Source organism: Parus major, chromosome 13 (assembly GCF_001522545.3).
Source record: "Parus major isolate Abel chromosome 13, Parus_major1.1, whole genome shotgun sequence".
In the NCBI taxonomy this organism is placed as follows: Eukaryota; Metazoa; Chordata; class Aves; order Passeriformes; family Paridae; genus Parus; species Parus major.
In genome coordinates this window covers 1,470,955-1,495,246 of record NC_031782.1, presented here as the reverse complement: position 1 = coordinate 1,495,246, position 24,292 = coordinate 1,470,955, and the positions used below count along the sequence as shown (strand labels likewise).

The 24,292-nt window shown below is 55.5% G+C and overlaps 3 protein-coding genes across 5 annotated transcripts in view; all 3 read left to right on the top strand.

Annotated features, from left to right (window-relative positions):
* PPARGC1B (PPARG coactivator 1 beta) overlaps nt 1-15,431 on the top strand; it is a 45,056-nt gene extending 29,625 nt beyond the window's left edge. Inside the window, exons 3-12 of the mRNA XM_015642162.2 lie at nt 2,009-2,221; nt 3,944-4,054; nt 4,690-5,758; nt 6,222-6,258; nt 6,591-6,655; nt 7,056-7,818; nt 8,293-8,368; nt 9,123-9,244; nt 9,501-9,655; nt 11,208-15,431. Of these exons, the coding sequence (XP_015497648.1) occupies nt 2,009-2,221; nt 3,944-4,054; nt 4,690-5,758; nt 6,222-6,258; nt 6,591-6,655; nt 7,056-7,818; nt 8,293-8,368; nt 9,123-9,244; nt 9,501-9,655; nt 11,208-11,311 (2,715 nt within the window). The 3' untranslated portion in view covers nt 11,312-15,431. The remainder of the gene's footprint in view (nt 1-2,008; nt 2,222-3,943; nt 4,055-4,689; nt 5,759-6,221; nt 6,259-6,590; nt 6,656-7,055; nt 7,819-8,292; nt 8,369-9,122; nt 9,245-9,500; nt 9,656-11,207) is intronic.
* A 3,232-nt stretch (nt 15,432-18,663) lies between these two features.
* Nucleotides 18,664-23,738, top strand: LOC107210738 (E3 ubiquitin/ISG15 ligase TRIM25-like). Its single transcript, XM_015641958.3, has 7 exons — nt 18,664-19,498; nt 20,088-20,183; nt 20,557-20,790; nt 20,873-20,895; nt 21,873-22,042; nt 22,639-22,807; nt 23,369-23,738. Exons 1-6 carry the CDS (start codon nt 18,884-18,886, stop codon nt 22,758-22,760), a joined length of 1,260 nt encoding a protein of 419 aa, XP_015497444.1. The 5' UTR covers nt 18,664-18,883; the 3' UTR covers nt 22,761-22,807; nt 23,369-23,738.
* Nucleotides 23,739-23,845: 107 nt separating this feature from the next.
* The window catches only part of LOC107210737 (E3 ubiquitin/ISG15 ligase TRIM25-like), a 6,796-nt gene continuing 6,349 nt past the window's right edge, over nt 23,846-24,292 (top strand). The window contains exon 1 of one of the 3 annotated variants that reach the window (XM_019008163.2): nt 23,846-24,014. The gene's annotated coding sequence lies outside the window, so the exon portion shown is untranslated. Of the gene's footprint in view, nt 24,015-24,104; nt 24,120-24,250; nt 24,270-24,292 lie in introns of those variants that run through there. The other 2 variants (XM_015641957.1, XM_015641956.3) reach the window with 2 other exon arrangements.

Genomic DNA, 24,292 nt, shown 5'->3' with positions numbered 1-24,292 from the left:
TAGGGCTAATGAGGAGGAGGAGGAGGAGGAGGAGGATGCTGAGCCAGCCTCCTGTGCTGGATTATTCACAGGGAATTGCAGCCGGGGTGCAGCGTGTCCTGTTCCATTCCCGGAATGCCAGGGCGGCAGTGCGGGGGTCTCAGCACTGGCAGAATTCCCTTTCCAGGAGCACAAAGCAGCCCCTTCCTCTGTTTTCCCAGCTCTGGCAGCCCCCTCTGCGTGGGGCTGGGGTCCCTTTGGCACAGGGGCTGCTTCCTCTGCTCGGATCCATGGCGGTGCTGGCCCAGGGGATGCTCCGTGTCCCTCTGCTCCTGTCTCTGATCATCCCTGGAGCTGTGAGGGCAGGGCAGGGCACAGCACACACAGGCTGGAGCAGGGAGGTCAGAGGGGACAGGGCACAGAGCAGGCTGGGCAGCCCCCTCGCCCTGCCCAAAGCTCGTGCCATGCCCTGGATGTGGCTGTCCTCGGGGCTGGGGGCTCTGTGCCCTCCTGAGCAGCGCCCAGGCCTTCACCCCCTTGCACGAGGAGGTTGTGAGCCACAGGTACCAGCTAATCACCAACCCTGGGTTACATTTTGGGAGGAGGATGATTTCTATTTAAACAAGGAGATATAAAAAAAAAAAAAGGCCTCAATATTTTCTAACCTGCCCATAATAACAACCCTCTGGCTCTTGTGCTGGGCTGATGCTGTGCTTGAAAATGGTCCAGTCCAGCTGAGGGACCTTCATCACGAGATGCATATTTTCCATGAACTTCCTGGGGAAAAGATAAACAGAAAAGAAATGCAAAAGCCAGGCCGATGAGGAGCAGTGGAGTATGATGAAATGTATCCCACTGAACTTGTATGCACAGCAATCTCGTGCCAATAACAGGAGGAAAAGAAACGGAGCCAAAAATGGAGCATCCTGCTGCCTTTCCCTGGAGCCTGCTCCAGTAACTGCGAGCAAGGTTAGGGCATGGAACAAAAGATGTTTAATTTTCAAACAAGAGGAGAGAAACACAGGAGGCTGTGTGCAGTCCTGCCTGTGAGCCTGACTTTACCCCCGTGCTAATTTTACTGCTGATGGTAGCCTGCTTCCCGTTGGACACGGTTTACATTCAGATTATGATGGAGGAGGACCAAAAAGAAGGAACTTCTGGCTCACTCCAGCCATTCCTCAGCTTCTGCATCCTCTTCTGGGCTTCAGCACTGTATTGCCAGACTGGAAGGGAGCTCGTGGGGCCGGATGGGACTGGGAGGGCACTGGGAAGGCTGGAGGTGCATCACAAAGCCAAAGCCCAGGTGGAGAGAGGGACCCAAGTCAAGCTGGAGCCATGGGCAGGGAGGAGGCAGGAGCAGCCCCTGGCCCTGCCTGGCCCAGAGGGAGATGGGCCTCGCACTACAGCTCCCCTAAGCGGGTTTTTGGGTGAACAGCGTGACCTGGGGATGCTGATGGCAGATTTGGGGGTGGCTGGGGCCAGGCTCTGGACAGGGTCTCTCACACAGCACTGGGTGCAGCAGCTTTAAGTGTGGGAGCCCCTGAAGAGCTGGAGGTGCCTGTGTTTGGGGGCTTTTAGTGAATACAAAACTCAGAGTGGTTGTTGTCACAAGCTGTGGCATCTGGCCAGTGGGCAGAGCTTCCCCCGTGCCCTCCTGGGAGGCTGTGCCCTCTTGTCCACTGGGCTGAGCTCACAGCTCTGCACTTGCACAGTCAGGAGGATTTGGGCCACTCTTCCTCACAGATCCTTTATCTGCTGCTGTTTGCCTCATGGTGGGGTGGAGGGGCTGTTGGGAGAGATGCTCTGATTCACTCTTTCCCTGCTGGGGCGGAGTTGTTCAGACTGATGCTCCTTTCTGGGGTCTCACCTCATCCCATCCCAGTGCTGTGCTGGGGAAAAGCTCTCCCAGTGGGATCACTGGACAGTGAGGGAGCTGCTGTGGCTCTGCTGGTCCCTGTCCCCTCTCCAGCATCACGAGGACCCTCTGCCCATCCTAACACCCCCTTTCTTCTCTGCCTGCTCCTTTCAGATAATAGACAGCGAGAACGAAGCGCTGCTGGCAGCCCTCACCGAGACTTTGGATGATATACAGGGAGATGACATGGGCCTGGCTGCCTTCCGAACTATGGAAGAGGGGGACACGCTCAACTCTGCCACCACCTCACCTGCCCCTTCCCCCAAACCCACCGCCCCGGTCACGGGGGGGCCGCCCCCGGCCCCCGAGTGTGATGAGCTGTCTCTAGTAAGAACCCACTTCCTACTGTTTAAGGTGGATTTGGATGAGCCCCAGATAAGCCGGCTGCATGGGTATGATAGGAAGCCAAGGTCTGAATTTTTTCATTCTAGGCTTAAAACTCTCTTTAACCGTCAATACCAAAGCATATACTTGTATTGTATACGTATACATGTTCTGCATCATTGCTGTCACCTCCATCACCATCCTCACGGGAACGAGCTGTGTGTATACAAATCTATCTCTGGACGGGGTGGGGGGCGGGTGGCAGAGGGCTGGGGGCTGCTTTGGGACACCCACACCTGCTTTAAATCCCACGTGCAGGTGTGGGGCTGCCCGGGCTTCTCCCTGGCTCATCCCAGCCCCGTGCCCATGGGCAGTGGTGGCTGTTCCCCCTGGCTCTGCCCCGGGCCGAGCTCCCCGCTGTCACAGAGTGTCAGCCCCTGCCCTCCCTCGCCTTTCAGGGGGAGCCTTTGACCCACCAAAGCCCCTCGGGGGCTGCGTGGCCTCCAGCCCCTCCAGATTTGGTGGCTGGAGGAGCATCCCTCTCGGTTCCCTGCAACACTGGGGCTCCGGCCCCACTCCCCTTCCTGGCCAGGATGGAGTGGGAGCGTTTCTTGCCCTCCCCGGGGGGTTCCCTGGGCCAGGACCCCCAGCCCGCTCCCTCCTGCGGCTCGCTGTCCTGCCCAGAGCCCCCAGCCCGCTCCCGGGGTGTCCCCAAAAACCCAGCCAAGGGGAGGAGTGACATCCAGTGGTGACAGCGTGCATCTCCACCGCCCACGCCCCGCGCAGGGGTATATATCACACATGACCTGTATGTGTATATATAGGATGTATACGTTGCAGGGGAGGGGGGGAAAGGGTGCTGGGCGCTTCCACCAACGGGAGCCTCGCTCCTAAAGCTGCGGCTGGCATTTCCTGGCAGACCCTGACCCGGGCACCCCTTTTCTATCAGTCCCTAACCCGCCAGGGCTCTGTGCCCCCCGGGAGCCCCAGATCTGTCTCTCCTGCAGTCCCCGGTGCCTACGCAGTCGTCTTGCTGTTGAGCTGTTGTCACCTCCGGTTGTTAGCGCCGCATGGGCACGATCGAAAATGTTGCTGGGTGTGGGGTCTGGGTTTATTTGTTTTTTTTTTCACTCCCCCCGATCAAAATTGGGGTTGAGTAGAAGGGAAATGTTGTGCTGACCCTGCCGTCAGAGGGTGACCCGGGGAAAACCCCGCAGTGCCCATGGACACGGTGATGGGGGACATCCTCGGCAGGTCCCACCGGGATTTGCATCTGCAAAACGCCTTGAGAGCTCGTTAATGAGTCGAGGATGTTTTGGCTAAATGAGGCTCGCACGGGGACTCGAGCGAGCTGTCCAAACCCATCACTCACAGCCGTGTAAAGCCTCTGTCACCTCAGGGCACAACTGATGGAGTGAGAAGCTGGGATGCCACGGCAGCTCCTGTGTGTCTGACACCAGTGGGGCTGGCCCTGGGAAGTCAATTCCCTCCTGTCCCCACCGCCCCAGCCCGCCTGGGGGTCCCTGGGCTGAACGCTGTGGGGACAGCCCCGGCCCCACAGGGCTGTGCACAGCCAGGCACCTGCCCCACAGCCACGAGGAGGTGGGAAACACTAACCCTAACCCTCCCCGCCCGGTATTTTTTGTCCCCATTTTTGGATGGATGTGCTCTCCCGTGAGCCCTCGCTGCGATGCCGACTCCTTTTCTTGCCCCTTCTCTTTGCAGCTGAAGAAGCTGCTCCTCTCTCCGTCGCCTCCGAGCTGCGAGGCCCAGCGGGACGGGAGCGCCCGGCGCCCGGGGACCCCAAAGTCACGGCCCGCACGGCCCTGCACAAAGGTACCCCCCAAACCCTGCAGCACCCACCTCCTGGGGCCCGAGGGATGGTGCTGGGCAGTGTGAGCAGCCTCTGGGCTGGGCAGGAGCTGGGAACAGGCAGGGACTGTCACCCGCAGGGCTCCCATCCCTGGCTGTTGCAGTCTGGGCTCTGCAGAGCTTTAGACTTCGTGCTGTGCTAAGAAGCACCTTGATCTCGCTTGAACCCAGCGGGGTTTGGCCTCTCCCAGCTTCCCTGAGCACCCATTCGTGAAAGCCCCGTGTGCTCCCTGCTCACCCCCTTGTCCCCCTCGCTGCTGACTCAGCCCAAGCCGGGAATCACTGCCTGCAGAGCCCAGCCCAACACTTGAGCTGATCTGAAACCGGCAGAAGGTGCCATCAGAGATTTTCCTGCTTTGCTAATTGTGGTTGTGCGGTGCATTAGGCCTGGGAAATGAGATTGGCTGGGCAGAGCAGCAGGTCCCTCCCGGGGAGATGGAGCATCGCTGTATGCAGGAGGGGATGAGCCCAGGGAGGTCGGGGGGTTTCAGGGTGTGGGGTGGCTCTCCCAGGGAGGTCGGGGGGTTTCAGGGTGTGGGGTGGCTCTCTCAGCCTCCCCCCAGGGTCGTGGCTGACTTTCTCCTCTCTCCTCTGGGAAGGTGGAGGGTCCCCGGGACAGGAGGGCGAGCGTCCCGCAGGCACAGAGCCGCAGCTGCACGGAGCTGCACCGGCACCTCACCTCCAGCACCTCCTGCTCCCAGACCAAAGCCCCCCAGGCTCCCGAGGAGTGCCCCGGCAGCGGCCACCACCCGTCCCCGGGCGGCTGCGCCCATCACGAGGACGACAGTGACTCCAGCGAGGACTCGCTGAGCTCCGGCGACTCGGTGGCCGCCCTGTCCTCGGCGGAGGACGGCACGGGCAGCCAGTTCTCCTGCGAGGGCGAGCTGCACTCGGTGGTGGAGCTGATCCGCTACATGCACACCTACTGCCTGCCCCCTCGCAAGCTGCCCCCCGACAGCAATCCCCAGCCCTGCAGCAGCCCCTTCAAGAGAGCCAGAGCGGACTGTGCCCCCGCTCCGGGCAGCGCCCAGAGCCGGCCGGGCTGCGCCTGGCAGGCAGCCGGCGGCTGCAAGAAGCCCGGAGCATCCTTCTCCATCCTGAAGGAGCTGCTGGCGAGGGACCTGCTGTGCGATGTGAGCAAGCCATACCGCCTGGGCAAGCCCGTGTACGCTGCCCTGGCACGGCCGCCCGGCTCCTGCTCCCCCGCGCCGCCCGATGCCGAGGATGCCGGTGGGACTTGCACAGCCAGAGGGAAAGCGGCGGCAGAGAGGGGCGAGCCCCGGCACAGCCCCGAGGCGGAGGCACCGCGGGAGCTGGGCGGCCTTGAGGACGATGCTGGGAAGCAGGAGGGCGGCCCTGGAGCAGGGAAGGCGGCCCGCAGGCAGGACAGCGCTGTTTACGCCGTGCGCCGCTCCAAGAGACTCAACCCCGAGCTCGGGCACTGGCTCTCCTTCCTTGACGAGCCGCACCCCGAGTCCTCCGTGGCCCTGGGCTGCGGCGAGGCCGCTCCTCCGATGCTGGAGGGCTTCTCTGCCCAAGAGCCGGCGGCCGAAGTGGAGGTGGGGGGCACAGCCCCATCGGTGGAGCCGCAGCCCCTCTGCCTGGGCTCCCTGGGGGATGGCGAGGTGGGCACTGAGAGCCGGCGCTGTGCCCTCCTGGAGCAAACAGGTGAGGGCTGTGACTGTCTCTGCTCGCCCTCCCCAGTGTGCCCGTGCTGCCCGTGCCATCCCGGCCACGGGCAAGTGATGCTGGCCGGGTGCTCAGCTGGCAGGAGAGCTGTGAGCAGCCCCCTGTGCTGCCAGGCTGTGGGGCTCTGTTCTTTTTTGGGGTGCTTTTTCAATCCGTGGGCATCTTCTGCCTCAGTTTTCCCATCCTTATAATGAGGTGTGGGAGTTGGCGTGGCCATAACCCACCAGGTTGCCCCATCCCTCCAGGTTCTTCCCTGTGGGTTTTCCCTGGGTCTGGGCTCTGGGGTTCAGCTTTAGTGGTGCCCCAAAACCCCAGCAAAGTGCAAGTGCAGGAATGGCTCAGCCCTGGCAGCGTGAGCCGTCCCTGTCAGGTGGGCAAAGCCCTCAGTGGGCGCTGCAGGGACACAGCTCCACTGGTAACCTGCTTCTCTCCTGCCTTTCAGAAACACCCAGGTGTCTCACACTGTCCTTGGCACAAACGTAAGTGCACATGGGGCTGAGTGAACCAGTGTGGGGCTGGAAACTGCCTGGGGTTGTGTGGCTGGGCAGGGCCCCTGCAGCCAGCACAGGGAGCTGTGTTTGCAGAGCACAGGGAGCTGCACTGCTGGGCACGGGGCTGTGGGGAGCCACAGGGTGCAAGGAGCTGGGAGAGACACACTTGGTGTGTGCCCTAGAGCTGCTCTTGTGGGGTCACTCTGTCAGGCAGCAGCCAAAGCGGGAGGGTTCACTTGTGGGCAGTGTTTTGTCAGCTTTCCTTTGGATTTTGGGACTGTGGTTCACCTAAACTCTCCTGATTTTCTGCTCTTCTCCAGTGACCCAGCCTTTGGGAAGAGAAACTTTGAGCCAATGCTGACCGTGGAGCTGTGTGGGACAGCAGGTAGGACAGGCTTTGGATTTTTTAGTTTTGCAGAAATGCACTCTAGGAGGGGGCTCGTTTACCCTAAATTCAGCCTGGAGTTACCACTTCCAGCCTACCCAGCCAAGGGGGCACCTTCATCCCCTTCACACTGCAAACACAGGAGACTCCTGTGTGCTGCCACATCCCAGCACCGTGAGCAGCTCAGGGGAATGTGTTTGGGGTGGGAGGAGCTGTTCAGGGGGCCCTGCATGAGCCAAGAGGGAAGGGAGAGTCCTCTGGTCCCTACTGGGATCCGGGCATCCTTCTTGTTCCCCCAAGTGCCACTGGCTGAGGCTATGGGGGCCGCAGGTGCAGCCCAGGACTGGGGAGGGACAGAGGGGGCAGAGCTGACTCCTGCCCTTTGTTTGGGGGGGTTCAGGTCTCACACCGCCCACCACTCCGCCATACAAACCCGCCGAGGAGGACCTGTACAAGCCAGACATCCCCCAGGAGCCAGGGAAGGAGGACGGGATGTCCCTGAGCCCCGGGGGCACCGGGGACGTGGCAGCCTCACAGAAAGCCCCCAGGAAGCACCCGGAGAGGACGGAGCTGTTCGCCCACCTGAGCCGGGCGGGCGGGCGGGCGCTCCCCGAGCAGCAGGGCCTGCTCAAGAGGCCCTTCTCCCGCTCCTTTGGGGACCACGACTACTGCCAGGTGCTGAAACCCGAGGCTGCCCTGCAGAGGAAGGCGCTCAAGTCGTGGGAGCCCCCGAGCCAGGTGGAGACGGAGCACAAGAGGAGGGTCCCGGCCGCCCACTACCAGGGACTGGAGCTGGGCAAGGACACGGGCGCTGAGCTGCTGTGGAAGGACGGCGTGAAGCAGCTGAGAGACCAGGAGATCAGAGCCAGCTTAACAAAGCACTTTGGCTTTCTGGACAGTGCCCTCGACGAGGAGGACATGGTCTTCTGCAAAACCCCCGAGTATGACACGGTCTTTGAGGACAGCTGCAGTGAGAGCGGCTCCCCCGTGGAGGAGGATGAGGAGGATGAGGAGGAGGAAGAGGAGGAGCATGGCAACACCGAGCTGTGCCTGAGGAGAAACCCCCTTTCCAGGACCAGTTTGCATTACTGCTCCCGGAGCAGGTCCAGCTCGGGCTCCTCGTGCTGCCGGTCGCGGTCACCCGCCAGCAGACGCGCCTTCAGGTACGGGGGGCACGAGGACATTGGGACTGCTTTTGCCCACTGAATTTTCAGCATGGTGCAGGGCAGCCCCAGTGCTCTCTGCTCTGCTGGCCCAAGCAGTAAAGATGCTAATTAATGAAGGAAAAATTATGAAAATAATTGGTACTGCCTCAGCCACTGCTGCAAGCATCAGCCATGGCCTGAGGAAGCAGTGGCAGAGCGAAGCAGCTGGGAGGGTTCCATGGGTGACAGGGCGTGGGCAGGCACCCAAGCCAGGCCTGGGAAGGGACAGGTGCTGGCTTGGGACACCCTGGCATTGATGAGAAAAACCTTCCCAGTGCCCTGTCCAGTGTTTCCAGACCCCAGTCTCTCCTTGGCTCCCAGTGCCCCCGAGTGCCCACCCACTCCTGTGGGTGACTCAGGTTCTCAGTGATGTTTGAAGCTTTCCCAGCAGCTCCCCCAGCCCCTAGCTGACCCCCTGTCCCTCCCTTGCAGGTGTGAGAACGGTGAGCAGTGTCAGGGTGGAAATGGGCACCGGGGCCAGCTGAAGAAGAGACGGGAAAAGGCCATCGTAAGTGAGCGGGGACCTCACAAAGCAACCCCAGCCCTGGGCTCATCTCCTGCTCCAGAAAGCAGCAGTGGAGCCCATTAGCCCTGGCTTCAGCATCCCTTGGTGCGAGGCCAGTGTTAAACAAGGACATGGGGTGGGGAGAGAGGAAAACCCAACGTGCAGCGAAGCCGCCAGCGATTGGCAGCACACGGAGCCCTTGGCACAGGGATGCCCAGAGCATCCTACGCTGCTGCCTCAGTGCACTTGGCACTGGCAGTTTGTGGGGTGAACTGGGGAATCCCTGAAGCTGCTCAGCTGTCACAGATGTGGCCCCACTGCATCCTCGTGCTCCGGGAACCCGTGGGCACATGCTGGGAGCTGGAAGAGGGGTGGGCACACAGCAGAGTAAATCGGTGCTCCCTGCACACACACACTCACACTCACACATGCTGCTTTGGCACCTTTTCCTGCAATGCAATTGGATTTTGCCCCTGGCAATTCTTGGGAATATATCCCACATTTGCCAGGAGAAGCTGAGAGAGCTGGAAGAATGTGGGAGAATTTTAAGAGAGAAGAAGGGAGCGGTGGCTGCTCCAGCCTGGTTATGGCTGTCCTGGGGGTGACACTGTGACCTCGGAGACAGCCAGATCCTGGAGGTGGCAGGCTGTGTCCATGGCAGTGCTTCCCAGTGCTGGCTTGCAGGGGCTCCTCCACAGCCCAGCAGCAGCACAGAGGTGCAGGGTCCAAGCCTGAAAGCTTTTGGTTGCTTTGGCAGGGGGAAGGCCGGGTGGTGTACATCAGAAACCTCTCCAGCAGCATGAGCTCCAGCGAGCTGAAGAAACGCTTCGAGGTGTTTGGTGAAATCGTGGAGTGTCAGGTCCTGTCCAGGACTAACAGGTGGGTGGGCAGTGAGCTGTGCCCAGGGCTCCAGCAGCTACAGGCAGCTCCTCTCCCCAAACCCCACAGCACCACGAGGCAGCACCACATTGATCCCCTGGGTCAGCCGAGCTCTCGGTCTTGGTGCTTTTGTCAAAGAGACTCAGCATGTGCAGAGATCCAAGGGCATCTGTGGGATGGAGGAATGATGGGCCAGGGGTGTAGAGCTGTATCACAAGGGCTCATGACATCTTGAATTCTTTCTGTGGTTGCTCAGGGGGGAGAAGTACGGCTTCATCACGTACCGGTATTCCGAGCACGCCGCCTTATCGCTGAAGAACGGCCCCTCGCTAAGGAAGAGGAATGAGCCCTCCTTCCAGCTCAGCTCTGGTGGCCTGGGCCGCTTCTTCTGGACCAGATACGCTGACCTGGGTGAGGAAGCAGCAGCTGCTTTGTCTCTTTTATCAGCACAGAGCTGTTAGAGCACACTGCACTGCTGAGCCCTGGTCATGCAGGGATCCAAACGCCTTCAGAGCCTGCAGGAAAAGCCCCCTGGCTTTCCTGTGCCTCGTGGCTCAGACAGGCGGATTGGGAAATTGGGGAGAAGGAAAAAAACAAACTGATGTGAGGCCTCAGGGTGTGTTGGCTGCAAAATGTAGCATCCCAGCCTGGGGCTGCCAGGTCTCAGCTGAGCGCAGCCCATCCTGTGTCTGCTGAGTTTCTGCACAGTGCTGGAGGCTTTCCAGCAGAAAACTCCCTTCCCATGCATTAGAAAAGGCAGTCAGCAACATTTCATTAGCCCAAGAGGTGATGTGGGTGGTTTGCTGCTCTGCAGGACAGATCCACCACGCTGCACATGCACTCTGGAGCCAAAGTGACAGCACTGAAATGTGCTGTGGTCGCATTAATCCTTTCAGTGCTTCAGCAAGGTCTCAGTGACTGTGGCACCAGGGCTGCAGCCTGAGCTGAGGGCCAGGAGCCAAACCCTGGGCTGGTCCTGCAAGAGAAATGTGTCCTAGGCTTTGTCCAGCCCTCCTTGCTTCAGGTGTTTCACCAACACTGCATGTTTATTTCTGTACCCACTGCAGGGGCTGAAGGGTTCTGGGTCCCACTTGATGGGTGAAAGACTTCAAGAAAATAAATCCCCAAGTCTTGGCTTACCTACAAGTACTTACCTACAAGTACTCCCTGTTTTTTTATCACCTTGCACTATGTTCTCTGCTTAGAGCAGCCATGCCTTGACTTTGATTGTGGGCAAAAGGTCCATTGTTCATCTAAATAAATCCCAGAGCCTCCCATTTTGGGCACAGATAAATTAGTAGCCAGGTAACAGCCCATGAGGAAGCTGGTGACTGTGCAGTGCTGTGGGGAGGGGGCCAGAGCTGCCCCCCCTGCCTAAGAGAAGCCCCCTCAGTTCTCCTCACCTGATTTCTTCAGAGCCACCAGTCACCCCCTTCCTGCACAGCCCGGCTCATTCCTAAATTCCTGCTCGTCCTGGTACAGGATAAGAAGGGGAGGCCCCAGGCAGAGGTGAAATGCAACCACACCATTCAAAACTATACACCCAAAATGTTAAGCTGCTGTGAAATTAGGCAGCCTTAGTTCTGCTAGGTGCTGAATTCCCTGGGCTTTCCAGGGGCACTCTGTGTTCAGCTCCTGGCGCAGGGCTGGCAGTAGAGCAGGCTGGCTCTGCCACCAGCACAGCTCCCATGGGATGGCCCTGTGTCATCCCCTCCAAATTTAGCTGCACCCAGCTGATTTTTTCACCCTGGCACTGAATGTCAGCGGTGTGTGTCAGCCCCTCTGCCCCAGCTCTTTTCGGTGTCCCCGGTCCCGTCACCACTGCCACTGTGTCCAGCCTGGCTGTGCAGTAGCAGGGCAGTGAGCAGTGCCCTGCTGTGCCTCAGTTTCCCTCCCCATGAGGCAGAGAGGACGCTGATCCCCCCTCCCTGACCCAACTGCCTTCTGTCCCTGCCATCCCCAGATTGCGGCACGGACGAGTCCTCCCCGGCTCCGGTGAAAAGCAAGTACGAGACCATGGATTTCGACAGCTTGCTGCAGGAGGCCCAGCTCAGCCTGCATCGGTAACAGCCTTAACCTTGGAGGAATACCTCAATACCTCAGTCAAGGCACTTCCAATATGTTTACGTTTTCAAAGAAATTATTCAGTCTATGGCAAGCGAGAGAGCGAGAGAGAGAGCGAGAGCACGCCCGCGAGAGAGAGACTGCTGTCCCCTGATCGATGTTTACATTGAACAAAGCTGCTTCTGTCTGTGAGTCCCCATGGTGTTGATGTCTCACTGCCACACGTTAGTCCCCCCTCTGCTTCTGACTGGTTGTTTTAGGGTGAGCCTAGGAGCCCCCCGGCCCCTCTTCCCCCTCCCTGCCCTCCCCACGCTCCCACCGTGGAGTTGCAGCTGTGTTCACCATAACATTTTTTTGTCTGTAGTGTGTGATGATGAAATTGTTCATTGTGAATAGAATCAGGATTATAAACTAATTTTTAATAGAAGAAGAGAAGAAAAAAAAAAGTATATACTTAAAAAAAAAAAAAAAGAAATGTATTTATGGCTCAGATGTACTGTAATTCAGATTTATTGTACCGCTTCCTTGATTTTTAACTATGCACTGTAATGAGGCACTTGCCACTCAGCAAATGGGGGGTCAGAGCAGTCTCAGAGCTGACATTCCCCTGCTGGCAAACCGGGGTGCTCGGTGCTTGCCCCGGGTTCACCCACTTTGCTGTCAAAGCCATTCTTTGTGCTGGAGTGGCCCGAGCCCCCCAGTGCTGAGCTGGGTCCCGGTGGGTGATGGAGCCTGGGCCGGGCGGCTTTGCAGGCTGCAGAGGGTGGGAGAGGGATGCAGCACCTGCAGCCAGCGCTGCTGCACCCCTGCTGCCTTTGGAGACAGGGGCTGGGGGCTGCCGGGCCTGAGCCGCTGGGGGATGGATGTCTCCGGTCCGTGTGGAGGAGCTGGTCCTCTCCAGCTCCTTGGATGGCTGGGAGACTGGCCAGGCCCTGGGGCTTGATCCACACCCTGCAAAGCAAGCGGGGCGAGAAGACCTGGCTGTGCTCTCTGCTGGGCAGCCAGCCCCACACACAGCCCAAAGTCCAGCCCCACACACAGCCCAAAGTCCAGCCCCACACACAGCCCAAAGTCCAGCCCCAAACTCAGCCCAAAGTCCAGCCCCACACACAGCCCAAATTCCAGCCCCAAACTCAGCCCAAATTCCAGCCCCACACACAGCCCAAATTCCAGCCCCACACACAGCCCGAAGTCCAGCCCCAAATGCAGAGAGGCTGGGGGGCACAGCACCCACACTGGACCCCCACCCACACCCTGCCCCGTAGCTGATAAGCCATACACCCCCCAGCACCCACCCGCAGCCCAGATCTGTCCCAGCGCCCCGGGGCACAGCTCTGCCTCTGGCCAAGGGCCCTCGGGGCTGGATTTAAGTGTCAGATTTACTTGAGGACTTGCCCTCCGTGTGTGATTGGGGTGAGATGGGGACACAGCTGTCCCCCAGCCGGAGCAAAGCCCACCACCAGCCGGCCAGAGGCACTGTTTTCCCAAGGGAGCGGGAATCTTGCTGCGCCTCAAGCCATTGCCACCTTCTCCTTTTATTTTTGAGCCCCAGAGACCACTAGGGATTCAGCCATCCTCTGTAGATAGAATATTATAGCCTTAACTCTGCCAATAGATAGATTAGAGTCTCCTGGGGTCTCCCCTCGCCATGACTTGGGGGTTTTATCCCCAGTTCCCCGGGCACGTTGCGGGGAGAGCGACCGAAGCCTCGGGAACGGGACGAGGTGCCGGGGGCCGGAGCCCCGCCAGGGTGGGCCGAGGCTCGGGGCCGGAGCCCCGCCAGGGTGGGCCGAGGCTCGGGGCCGGAGCGCAGCTGGGCTCTGGCAGGAGCAGCAATGCCGACACCAGCACAGTTCCCTGGCTGTTCCCCTCGGGAGAGCCGCGGTTCTGACAACACCCGGCCCGGCAGCGCCAGGGCCCGGAGGCCAGCGCGGGGTCCCCACGGTGACCATCACTGCCGGGGAACCGGCCTTGTGCCACTTCAGCCCCAGCACTGAAACCCGGCCTCTCTCCCACCCCAAAATCCCCCCTGTTCTCATCCCACCGCAGCAAACACGAGCAGCTCTGGCCGAGACTGAGCATCTGCTATTGGCAATTGCCTCATTGTAGCTTTGCCTTTTTCTGTCCTAGTATTTCCTCACGATGATGATGATGATGATGATGTTTACATGTGATTGCTATAGAGCTTATGTAGAATGTATATAGCGACACATTTAGGGTGGGTAGTACTGTCCTGTGCTGTGCTGATGTTTTTCAGAAAACGATCAATCAAAAAAAAAAAAAAAAAAAAAAAAAAAGCAAACAAAAAAAAAAAAGGAAAAAAAAGAAAAAAAAAAAGGAAAAAAAAAAAGAAAGCAAATATGTGGAATTCTTCCATCTCCCACTCAGCTGGGGCACCCATGGCTGGGCCCCGCTGGGGATGCATCAAGGGTGGTGGAGGGGAAGGGTTAGTGCAGAGCTGGGGGGGCTGCAGTCCCCTCCAGGGGATCACTCAGTCACTTCCCAAGCACTGCCTTTGGCACACCCAGATGGAGAATTTCCCGGTGTTTCTGGGGCTGGGTGCCCTGGCTCAGCTCTGGGTGCCGAGGCTGCTGCTGGGGAAGGGGAGGGCTGGTCCTGCACAGAGCTCAGCAGTACTGCAGCCCTAGGGTAGGAAGAGATGCAATAAGTGGTCTTCGTGGTGCCTGAAGCCTATAAGTGGGGTTGGGTTTTTCTGGTTTTGGTTTGGGTTTTTACCTTTTTTTTTTTTTTCCCTTCACTTGGGATGGTCTGTTTTCCCTCCTCCCCAGAAAAATCTTATGCACTATGCTTAGAGCCCCTTGGGCTGTGTGCTGCCTGCCTTGGGGCTTCCCCCACCTTTTAGGACTGGGTGAAAAGTGAATTTCCACATGGTTTTTTTTTTTTTTTTTTTTTTTTAATTTTTGTGGGTCTTTTGTTGGTTCTTTTTTTTACTGTAAAGGTGTCTTTAGCTCACAGTGCTCGAGTCTGCAGGAAGGTAGGTCGGGCACAGGGGCAGGTGAGAGCTCCCTCCTGAGCTGCCTAAAATTTGGATGCTGACAGGGAATTGGGGGCAGGAGCAAAGCAATGCCCAGGCCCTGCTGCCAGGGAAGCCAGAGGTGCCCAGAGCTTTGCAGCAGCTGCCAGGGACTGGGGATCCCCCCCTTTTCCAAGGATTGCCTTTACATCCCACCCAGCCTGTGGCACCACCGTGGGTGCCCCTCAAAAAGGGACCCCTCACACCCCAGCCCCCTGTGAGGGCCAGGGCTGTGGGGTGGGCAGGAGAAACTGGGAGCAAAAGGGTAGGAATAAGTCAGGAGGAGATTTATTTTTTTAAAAGTGTGTAAGTATAGAACGTTCCCCCAGCCGTTTCCTGCTGTGGGGAAATGCTGAATGCGTGAGGAGTTTCTGATAAAATGCCCCTTTTGCTTGTTTTGCACAGGTTTGCCCCAGAAAAACTAATTCTTTTTTGGGGGGGGCGCAGCAGGTTTCTGGCTGGAATCCAGCGTGTCCCTGAGGCTCCGCAGGGAGGAGCAAACGGGTCTGAGTGTGTGGGCTGAATGCAGAGGACAATCCCAGGTTTTAGGATGGATGCTGCCCCCAAAGCAAAGGTTTCTCTCCATTCCTCGATTTCCTGCCTGGGCTGCACATCTTTGAGGATGCAGCAGCTTGCTCACCACGTTACAGTCCTGAGCCTCATCTCAGTCTGGGCCTTGTCCAGGAGTTTCACAATTGCAGATCAACATGGTTTTCTCCTTTTTTTGGGAGGGATTTCTTTTCTTTCTGGAGGTCTCTTGAGTCCACCGGTGTTGGAGCTGAACCCGACACCTGTCGTGTTCTAAGTGCATCCCTGACAATCTCAAGCAATATAGAGCCAAATGCAGCCTTGGGGTTTCATTTTGGGGTTTCATTTTGGGGTTTCATTCCTCTTCCCTCGCCCTCCCTGGGGCCAGGGGCAGCAGCAGGAGTTGGGGAGGGAGTGTGTGAGTGCATGTGAGAAAGAGAGAGAACGGTTCAACTGATGCATTTCTTGAGAAAGGTGTAAGAATTTCACCTAAAAAGGGGCACATCTGCTTTGTTATTTATAAAAAAAAGCTAAATTCTGTCTTTTTTTTTTTTTTTTTTTAAGTAAAAGGACACTGCTCATAATTATTAGGGGTCAATTCTGCCTCCCTTACTCATGCTGAGTAAGTACTACTTAACTCTCCAATTTTCTACTTGAAGAGTAAGTAAAAGCAGCAGCATTGATCCCTTTATGATTAAGAATCAAGTTTTTAGTATTTTTTTTTAATTGATAGCGGTTTTTTTATATTTCACTTAATTTTTCCCCCAGTTCCGTTCTGTTGTGTCCTTATTTATGTAATATACTTTAACCTTAAGAGATGGCATGGATTCTTATGCCTTTCCTTTATTATTATTATTATTGTTATTATTTTTAAAAAACAAAAGAGATTTATTTCTAGTGTGATTTAACTGTCTACCTTCTAAAATGAGAGAACGTTTTCTTGTATTTTTACATTGTCAGATTCTATAGTTTCATAGATAATTTAACCAAATCGCTCAATGTATTCTCTATATCTATCCAGTGGGTATAAAAGTTCTATTTTAAATTGTGTAAATACTTCAGAACTGGCTTCTTTTTCCAGACTCCCCTGCCGTGGAGTTTCTTGTTTACATCAAAAAGACTGTAGAATCTCTACGCTCATGTACTGTAAATAGTGAAGTGATCTGCCTATAAATAAACGATAACATATATACTATAAAGTGGAAAGAACAAAAAAAGGAACAAGTTTGTGCTGCTATACCTCAGTTTTTAATGCAAGTCTGCTTGGGGTGAGGTGTTCTGCTCTGCCTGGCTGGCAGTGGGGCTGTGCCAAGGGGGTGGCAGAGCTTCCCAGCTGCCAGGGATGCAGCTCCTGCCTGGGAATATCCCTGTGTGTTGCTATTTTGAGTCTGGCTTCTCCCAGTTAAACTCATGCAGGAAAAACCTGGGCTCTGCACTCTGGACTTCGAGTGGTGCCACTGCCTCAGGACCCCTCGCCAAAGAAACTCCCCAGATGGAGTGGGTGAAGAATGAAGCAGGGCATGCTCCTCACATTTCCTGGAGTGGAGTAAGAGGGCAGGAAAAAATGTGGATGAGACTGCAGGTGGTGATGCAGCAGCTGTGCAGCTCAGGATGGCACCTGGAGAGTCCCTGGAACCGGGAGAGCCGCCCTGGGAGCCAAACTGGGGCACGGCCGTGTCCTGGTGTCCTGGTCCTTGTCTGTGGAAGGGATGTTTGGAAGGTGTGGGCAGGCCCAGCTCCCCCTGGGCACACAGGAGCCCCATGCCAGCCATGCCCCTGTGAGGCACCAGCAGGCTGGACTGATTTTATCAGACCATGGATCAGTGATGCTGCCAGCCTGGAGGATCCCAGCAGCCCAAAAAGGAGCACCTCTGCAAGGTGCTGAGCTGTGCCAGCTGCTGGCTTTTGCTGCTTTGCACCATTGTAGGCAGCAGCTCTACACCTGCCTGTCTCCAGCACATCTGTGGGAGCCCAGGGTGGGTCCCCCAGCCCGGCCACAGAGCTGGAAGCAGGCTCCCAGCCCAAACCCAGCCCCTCATCCCTGTCACTGCTGCAGCCAGAGTGGACAGAGCTGATGGGAAGCCCATTCCCTGCTGCTGTCTAAAACCAGCAGGCTTCAAGGCCACCAAAGAGGAGTGTTTTCCTGAGATACATCAGGCACTGTGATGTGATAGTGCCCAGACAGATGAAAATATGAATTTGCAGGGGGGAAATGTGGGAATGCAGCCAGTGGTGGGGTGGGCACATGTGGAGCAGACACAGGAGTGGGTTCCCAGGAGGGAGGGGGCACACAAAGGAAGGGTCTGCAGGGAGGGACAGACCAAAGCTGGTATTTGTCCTCCCAGCCCAACCTGTGCCTCCAACACTGTGTTCCCAGGCAGCCTCCTGGAAAACAAAGCACTGATACTGATAATTGAATACGATTGTTTATTGAGAATAATTCCTGCAAGCATTCAGACCTAGAGTCTGAAGGGAGCTGCTGGTGAATGCTGACATCAGTTCAACAATTCTGTTGGTCCCAGCAATTACTTCCAACCAGGTGGGAAAAATCCCAGCTGGACTGTTTTTATTTTGGCATAACTTTGTGATACAACTACTCCTTTTCACACAGATGGGTGCTGTTTTGGAGTAGCTCCTGTGGCTGCTGGAGAGGAGGTGTTATTTATCTCCTGCACTGGGCACAGTGGCAGGGGAAAATCAGTCACTTGGGAGCTTTTGTGAACAGGCCCAGCTTTGGGCACTGCCCTGGGCTGGCTGGCACCTGGCAGCGTGTCCAGCACACCCCAGGCTGCTGCTCCTGGCCAGTGTGGCATGCCCACTGTGTGGATTTCATTCTGCTGCCTGCTGAGCCGTCCTGGGATGCTTTTTGGAGTTTCAGCTCCCACCTGTGCCCTGAGCAGTGGCATCTGACACCAAATCCTGCCCTGGGCTCTGCTGGCAAGGAGCTCCCTGACGGGAGCCTCATCTTTGTGCCACACAAGGTCTGCCCAGGGGCTCTGGGGGCTGCATTTCAAGTAACCCATGCATTTACTTTCCCACTCAGCATTTATCAGGCCCACGTCGTTGTCCAGCTCCATCCAGGTGTTGCAGAGGGGAACAGGTTTGGTTCTTTTGCTCTCTGGTTGCTGGTCCAGCTGTCCCAGCCTCCCTGCCCACAAGGATTCTCCCCAGTTTTCCTTCCTGCTTCATTTGCTGACCCATCAAAGCAGGGCTGGACCTTCTGCCATGCTCCCCTTGAAGTGTCCAAGCTCTCAGCCTCAAGATGCTGCATGGAGTTTTGTCCTGTTGTTACTGAAAATGGAGAATTAAACTCTCTAACACTGTAATTTCAATATTAGAAAGTGGCATTACTTTATTTCAGCCCCAGGGCATGTGGGGCATAACTCCCAACTACACACACCACACCTTGCTAACAGACCAATTGAAATCTATGGAACTTTTACATATTCCATACATTTCTCCAAACTCATACCTCTATGCTAAACACTCCCTGGGTTTTTGTGGGGTTTTTTTGCATATTTAAATCACTTCCTGGAGTTGATTTTCATTTGAGTAGGGTTCCTTTGAGGATCGTTTGGGTAACATCCCATTCCTCCAATTATTCTTTTTTGATCACAAGCCTCCAAAAACATTTCTCCTCTTTGGATTCACCCATTGCTATGGTCTGGCCAGGATACTCCTCCTTAATCAGCATCGCTCAGGTTCACAGTCTTTACGAGATAACCACTCGCACACAGGACAAAGCTCAGCCGGGTAAACCGAATGGAACTCCCAAGACTTAAACACGACTTATTACTATTTTTTTTTCTCTCAACACCGGAACAACCACGCGGCACCGAGAGGAAAGGAGCTGCAGGGAGGGGAGGGATGACCCTCCCTTGCAAGGGGGAGGAGGCAGCGGCTTTTAGCCCACGGGGCAAAGCGTGTTCCTCGTCACTGCCGCGTTTTGTTTCGTTTCCCAGCCCAGCCCTCCCTCCCTCCGGCCTTCAGCCCTGCCCCGGAGCTGCGGCGCCATGTCCCGGGCAGAACTCTCGTCCGGCCTGAAGGAAGAGCTCACCTGTCCCATCTGCCTGGACATTTACAGGGACCCCACGTCCCTGAGCTGCAGCCACAGCTTCTGCAGGGACTGCATCAAGCAGGCGATCCGGAGCCAGCCGAGCCCTGTCCGCTGCCCGCTCTGCCTTTCCACCGTCGGGGAGCTGCAGCCCAACTTCCACCTCCGCAACATCGTGCAGAAGTTCATGGATGATCCTGCGCACCAAGAGCAGGAAAAGCAGGAAGATCAATGCGAGGAGAAGGGGGAGAGCTCGGGGCAGCCAGAGGAGGTGATCCTGTGTGATTTCTGCCTGCAGGAGCCGCAGCCCGCCGTGAAGACGTGTCTGAGCTGCGAAGCCTCCCTGTGCCAAGCCCACCTGAAGAAGCACGGCGGTGGCAGCGCCCAGAAGAACCATGTGCTGGTGGAGCTGTGCGATGCCCAGGCTTTGGCCCAGAGGAGATGCCCCGAGCACGGCAAACTGCTGGAGTGCTTCTGCCAGCAGGACTGCGTGTGCATCTGCATGCTGTGCTCCGTCCTCTCCCACAAGGAGCACAAGATCATCAGTTTGGAGGAGGCTTTCAACGTAGCTCAGGTAAGAGGCTGCTGGGACAGGCATGGATTGCACCAGGAGAAGCCCAGAGAGCTGCCCATGGCACAGGGCACGGCTCCTGAGTTTCTCCAGGGCAGGGCTAAATTGCAGTCCTGGGCTTTTATTCTTAGTTTTGTCCCAGATTCTCTCTGGGTTTGCCCTTTGAGATACACAGTTAGATGTTACAAACGCTTTTTTCCCCTCCCGAGGGAAGAGTTTGGCCAAACTGGTGGGACTCGTGCAAGGTTTTAGTCCTTGGTGCGCCTCCAAGCCGAAGATGAGCCTGAGCTGCACTTATGCAAAGATAATTAATGAGAGTAACAGAAAGAAAGGTGCCAACAGGGGAAATAGCTTTATATGTGCCTAGTGCAGATGAACAGTTTTCAGCTTCAAATTATCTTTTTTTATGCTTGTAATTGTGGCATTTGTTCAGGGTTAAAACCTCCCAGTAAACCTTCATCTACTGATACGTCCTGAGAGCATGCAATGAGCAAACCTTGCACAAATCTAGCTTAATCCCTGTCTATAAAACTGCTGATCTCGTGCATTATGCCAGTCCTATCCTGATATTTCCTTCCGGTTATATTTGTAGAAAGCATTCCCTGGAATTCTGGAAACAATGAAACGCCGCGAAGGTGCACTGGATCAAGCCATAGCAAACCTGCTCAAACAAGAGACAGGACTAAAGGTTTGTTTATAGGTCACATATCACCTTGGGCTGGTTGCTTGCTGGTAAATAAGATAAAATTTCCTTTTGCCCTTCTTCATATCATGGATTCGGAAGCTTTGTTAGTTCCTGGGTGGTTTCTCATGTATTTTTGAGGTTTCTTCTTTGAGGAAAGATGATGCTTAACTTTCTTATCAGTCTGGGAGGATACATTCTTCCTTAACCTTGAAAGTCTGTGCCTCGTGATGAGTGGCTGGTGTGTGACTTTTTTATTTTTTCAACCTTCACCATTTAGTTACGTCTCTCATCCCAGAAAAAAAGACAGACTTTTTTTTCTGAGTGAGAGCTCATGTGGAAAATGTCCCTTACAATTTTGAAATTGTTTTCTTAATAGACTGAGGAGAACCAGCACAGGCAAAGGCTGGAGAACCTGTTTAAGAAGATGCATCTGCAGCTGGACAACAAAAAAGGAGAGCTCCTGAAAGTCCTCAGTGACTACGAGGAGCATCAACTTCATCGGATTCAGACAGAGATGAATAATCAGAAGAGGAGGAAGGATTCAGCCAGACGTGATGTGCAGGAGCTGGAGGCTCTGAGAAATCAGAAGGACAAACTTCTTTTCATCAAGGTACCTATCAGCATCTCCCTTCCCACAGCTCCAGGGCTGTGCCTGCACTGTGCTAATTCTGCTTTCAAAATGTCTTCTACAGGGTTTTTCAGCAATTAAAGCCAGGTAAGCTCTCCCTGAGTTTTAATGTCCTTATTGAGGATCTGGATGAGGGGATGGAGCACACTCTCAGTAAGTTCACAGAGGACACTAAGTCGGGCAGGAGTGTGGATGTGCTGGAGGGCAGGGAGTTCTGCAGAGGGGTCAGGACAGGCTGGATCCATGGGCCAAGGACAGCAGTGTGAAGTTCCATGAGGCAAAGTGCCAGGTCCTGCACTGTGGTCACAACAATCTCATGCAGTTCCAGGCTGGGGGAGCAGTGAAAGCTGCCTGGAAGGAACTGGGAATGCTGTTCAGTGGTGGCTGAACGTGAGCCCGGCTGTGGGCAGGGGGGTGAGGCCAGTGGCACCGGGCCTGTGGCAGCAATGGGGCGGCAGCAGGAGCAGGGCAGGGCCTGTCCCCTGTGCTGGCACTGCCGGGGTCACACCTCGAGTGCTGTGTCCAGCTCTGGGCCCCTCACGGTGGGAGAGACATGGAGGGGCTGGAGCCAGGGAACGGAGCTGGGAAGGGGCTGGAGAATTCCTGAGGGAGCTGGGAAGGGGCTGGAGAATTCCTGAGGGAGCTGGGAAGGGGCTAGAGCAGCTGAGGGAACTGGAAAGGGGCTCAGCCTGGAGCAAGGGAGCTCAGGGGGCCCTTGTGGCTCTGCACAAGTCCCTGGCAGGAGGGGACAGCCGGGGGGGTCGGGCTCTGCTCCCAGGGAACAGGGACAGGAGGAGAGGGAACGGCCTCAGGCTGGGCCAGGGGAGGCTCAGGGTGGACAGCAGCAGGAATTTCCCCATGGAAAGGGAGCTCAGGCACTGGAACTGCCCAGAGAGGTTTGGATCCCCATCCCTGGAGGAGTCCAAGGAGGGGCTGGAGGTGGCAGTCAGAGCTCTGGGCTGGGGACAAGGTGGGCATCGGGCACAGCCTGGACTTGATGGACTCTCAAGTCTTTTCCCACCTCAGTGGTTTTGTGGTTCTGTGATTCCTTCTGTGTGTTTTAGGCAATGCAATCCACTTCCTAGAATGGATGGCATGACCGTGCCAAAGCCACCCATTACTTTGGATAAATCAAAAGCAGATGTTATCATCAGGCTTTTCCAGGAATTCCTCTCAAAGCTGGACTCCTTTAAGCCACCACCATCTTCAGGATTTGGAGCACCACCACCACCAGGTAAGTGCTCATTTCACTATGTCAAAAGCAAGATGGAGAAGTCAATAAAACATCTTTGAGAAAGGGATGTGAGACACCAAGCACACTGAGTAGCTCTAGAAGTGCTAATTCCACTGTATGCTTATTTGCACATGTGTCTACAGCAAAGGGATCTGGTCCTGAGATTCAGGGCTGTGATGCCTTGGATACACCTTGCTAAAGCAGGCTATGGGTAAAGAGGCTTGGGAGTCCCAGGAGTTTTCTGGGAGGATGAAGAGAAGATAATAGCAGTACCTCTGACATCCCTTTGATTCAAGGGGAAGGTTGAGAACTTACCACAGCAGCAATAGGGTGTAGTTTGCTTAGGACGTAAATAACCTGACCTTTCAGTGTGAATACTTCTACTCCTTTACCATGCTTTGTAGGCTCAGCCTACAGTCCCAGAACTGTGCACAGTGGGACACTTGTCTGACTGAATTGGTGAAATTAGAATTCCCTGGGTACTGCTCTTGGGATGGTGCTTCAGCCCTCGCTGACAGCGAGCCTTGGGTCAGGACAGAGGCAGACTCCAAATCTCCACAATTGTCTGTTAATCATAATGTGTTTTTTCTCTTTAGTTTTCTCATTTAGTAATCCTACAGGAAGCTCTGGATCCCGGTCTGGGTTTAACTCTGGATTCAGTTTTTCATCCAACTCTTCATTCGCGTTTGGACCTACCTCTGGTTTTTACCCCAACTAGCCTAATGAAGCACAAACTCAATGGCAATCGTAATGATAACAATCACAGTAAGTAGGGAAGAGAGAGAGAAAGCCCAACCAAAACTAATGATGCACAGCACAATTGCTCCCCCATCACCTGCTCTCTGATGTCCAGCCACTGTTCCTGAGCAGCAATTGGCTCTTTCTGGCCATCTCCCCCCAGTTCATATACTGGGCATGGTGTTCTATGGTGTGGAATATCCCTTTTGTGGCCAGTTTGTGTCACTAGCCCCAGCTGTGCTCCTTCCCAGCTTTTTGTGCTTTTTTCAGTGGCAGGGCATGAGGCACAGAAAGGTCCTTGGCTCAGGTTAAGCACTGCTCAGCAACAGCCAAACCATCAGTGTCTTATCAATGTTATTCCCTACTGAACCCAAAACTGTGCCAGCTGCTGGGAAGAGGATGAATTCTATCCCAGCCCAAACCAGGATAGGACTCCAGTTCACACACTGCTATCCCAGATGTGCAGGGTGGCCAGAGCTGCTGGGAAAAGGACACCAGCAATGAGAGCTGCTGGAAGCTTGGAATTGTTTGTGCCTGGTTTGAATGCTGCCTGCAAATGCCTCACTGTTATCTCTGTGTGTTACTTAGGTCGAAGACGTGTTGAAGGCAGAAGCAGCACTCTCTTGTCATGATGTGTCTGTGAAGGCTGGACATCCTGCTAAGAACTTCAGGCTTATAGAGACAGGAACCATCCCTCTGAAGTATCCCATCCACACTGCCACGAGCGTGTTGAAGCTCTTGTAGTGATGTAGGGTCAAGGTGTTATTTGGTACTTCCAGGACTAGAAATTGTGATCCTTGCACAGAGGCTGTGCTAAGCAGAAATTGGATTGTGGGCTGCTGTGACAGGGGTATATCACAGCATCCTGTCTCTTCCTGCTGGAGCTCCTCTTTTATTTGTTCTGTTAATCAAAATGGAAATACCATTAAATTGCTAATTTTTGCTCAGCATTATCAAATACTGTGTTGGCTTCATGTTTTTAAAGTCACGTTACTAGCTTGCAAAACACAATGGCAATTTATTTTATCTAGAAGTTGACAGCTCAACATTAACTGCTACAGAACTAGGCAGCAGCAATGGTGATCTTTGATCATAGGCAGCAGCTTTTGCCTCTGCCCCTTCTTTCCATCCCGCATATCCAGTGCAGAAGCAAAGATCCTGGGAGGTGAGGAGAGACTGGGCAGCATTTCCTGCTGGAGACTGAGGGGAAACTTCCCAAACCGGCTGCCACAGCGTAAGGAAGGATGGAGCCGGCAGAGGGAACATTCCTGTGCCGGGCGTGGGGCGGAGAAGGGCTTGGGGAGGAAGGGTTTGGAAGGGAAGGGATTGTGGAGGAAAGGTTTGGAAGGGAAGGGATTGTGGAGGCAGGGTTTGGAAGGGAAGGGCTCGGGGAGGCAGGGTTTGGAAGGGAAAGGCTTGCGGAGGGAGGATGCGGAAGGGAAGGGCTTGCGGAGGGAGGGTTTGGAAGAGAAGGGATTGTGGAGGAAAGGTTCGGAAGGGAAGGGCTTGGGG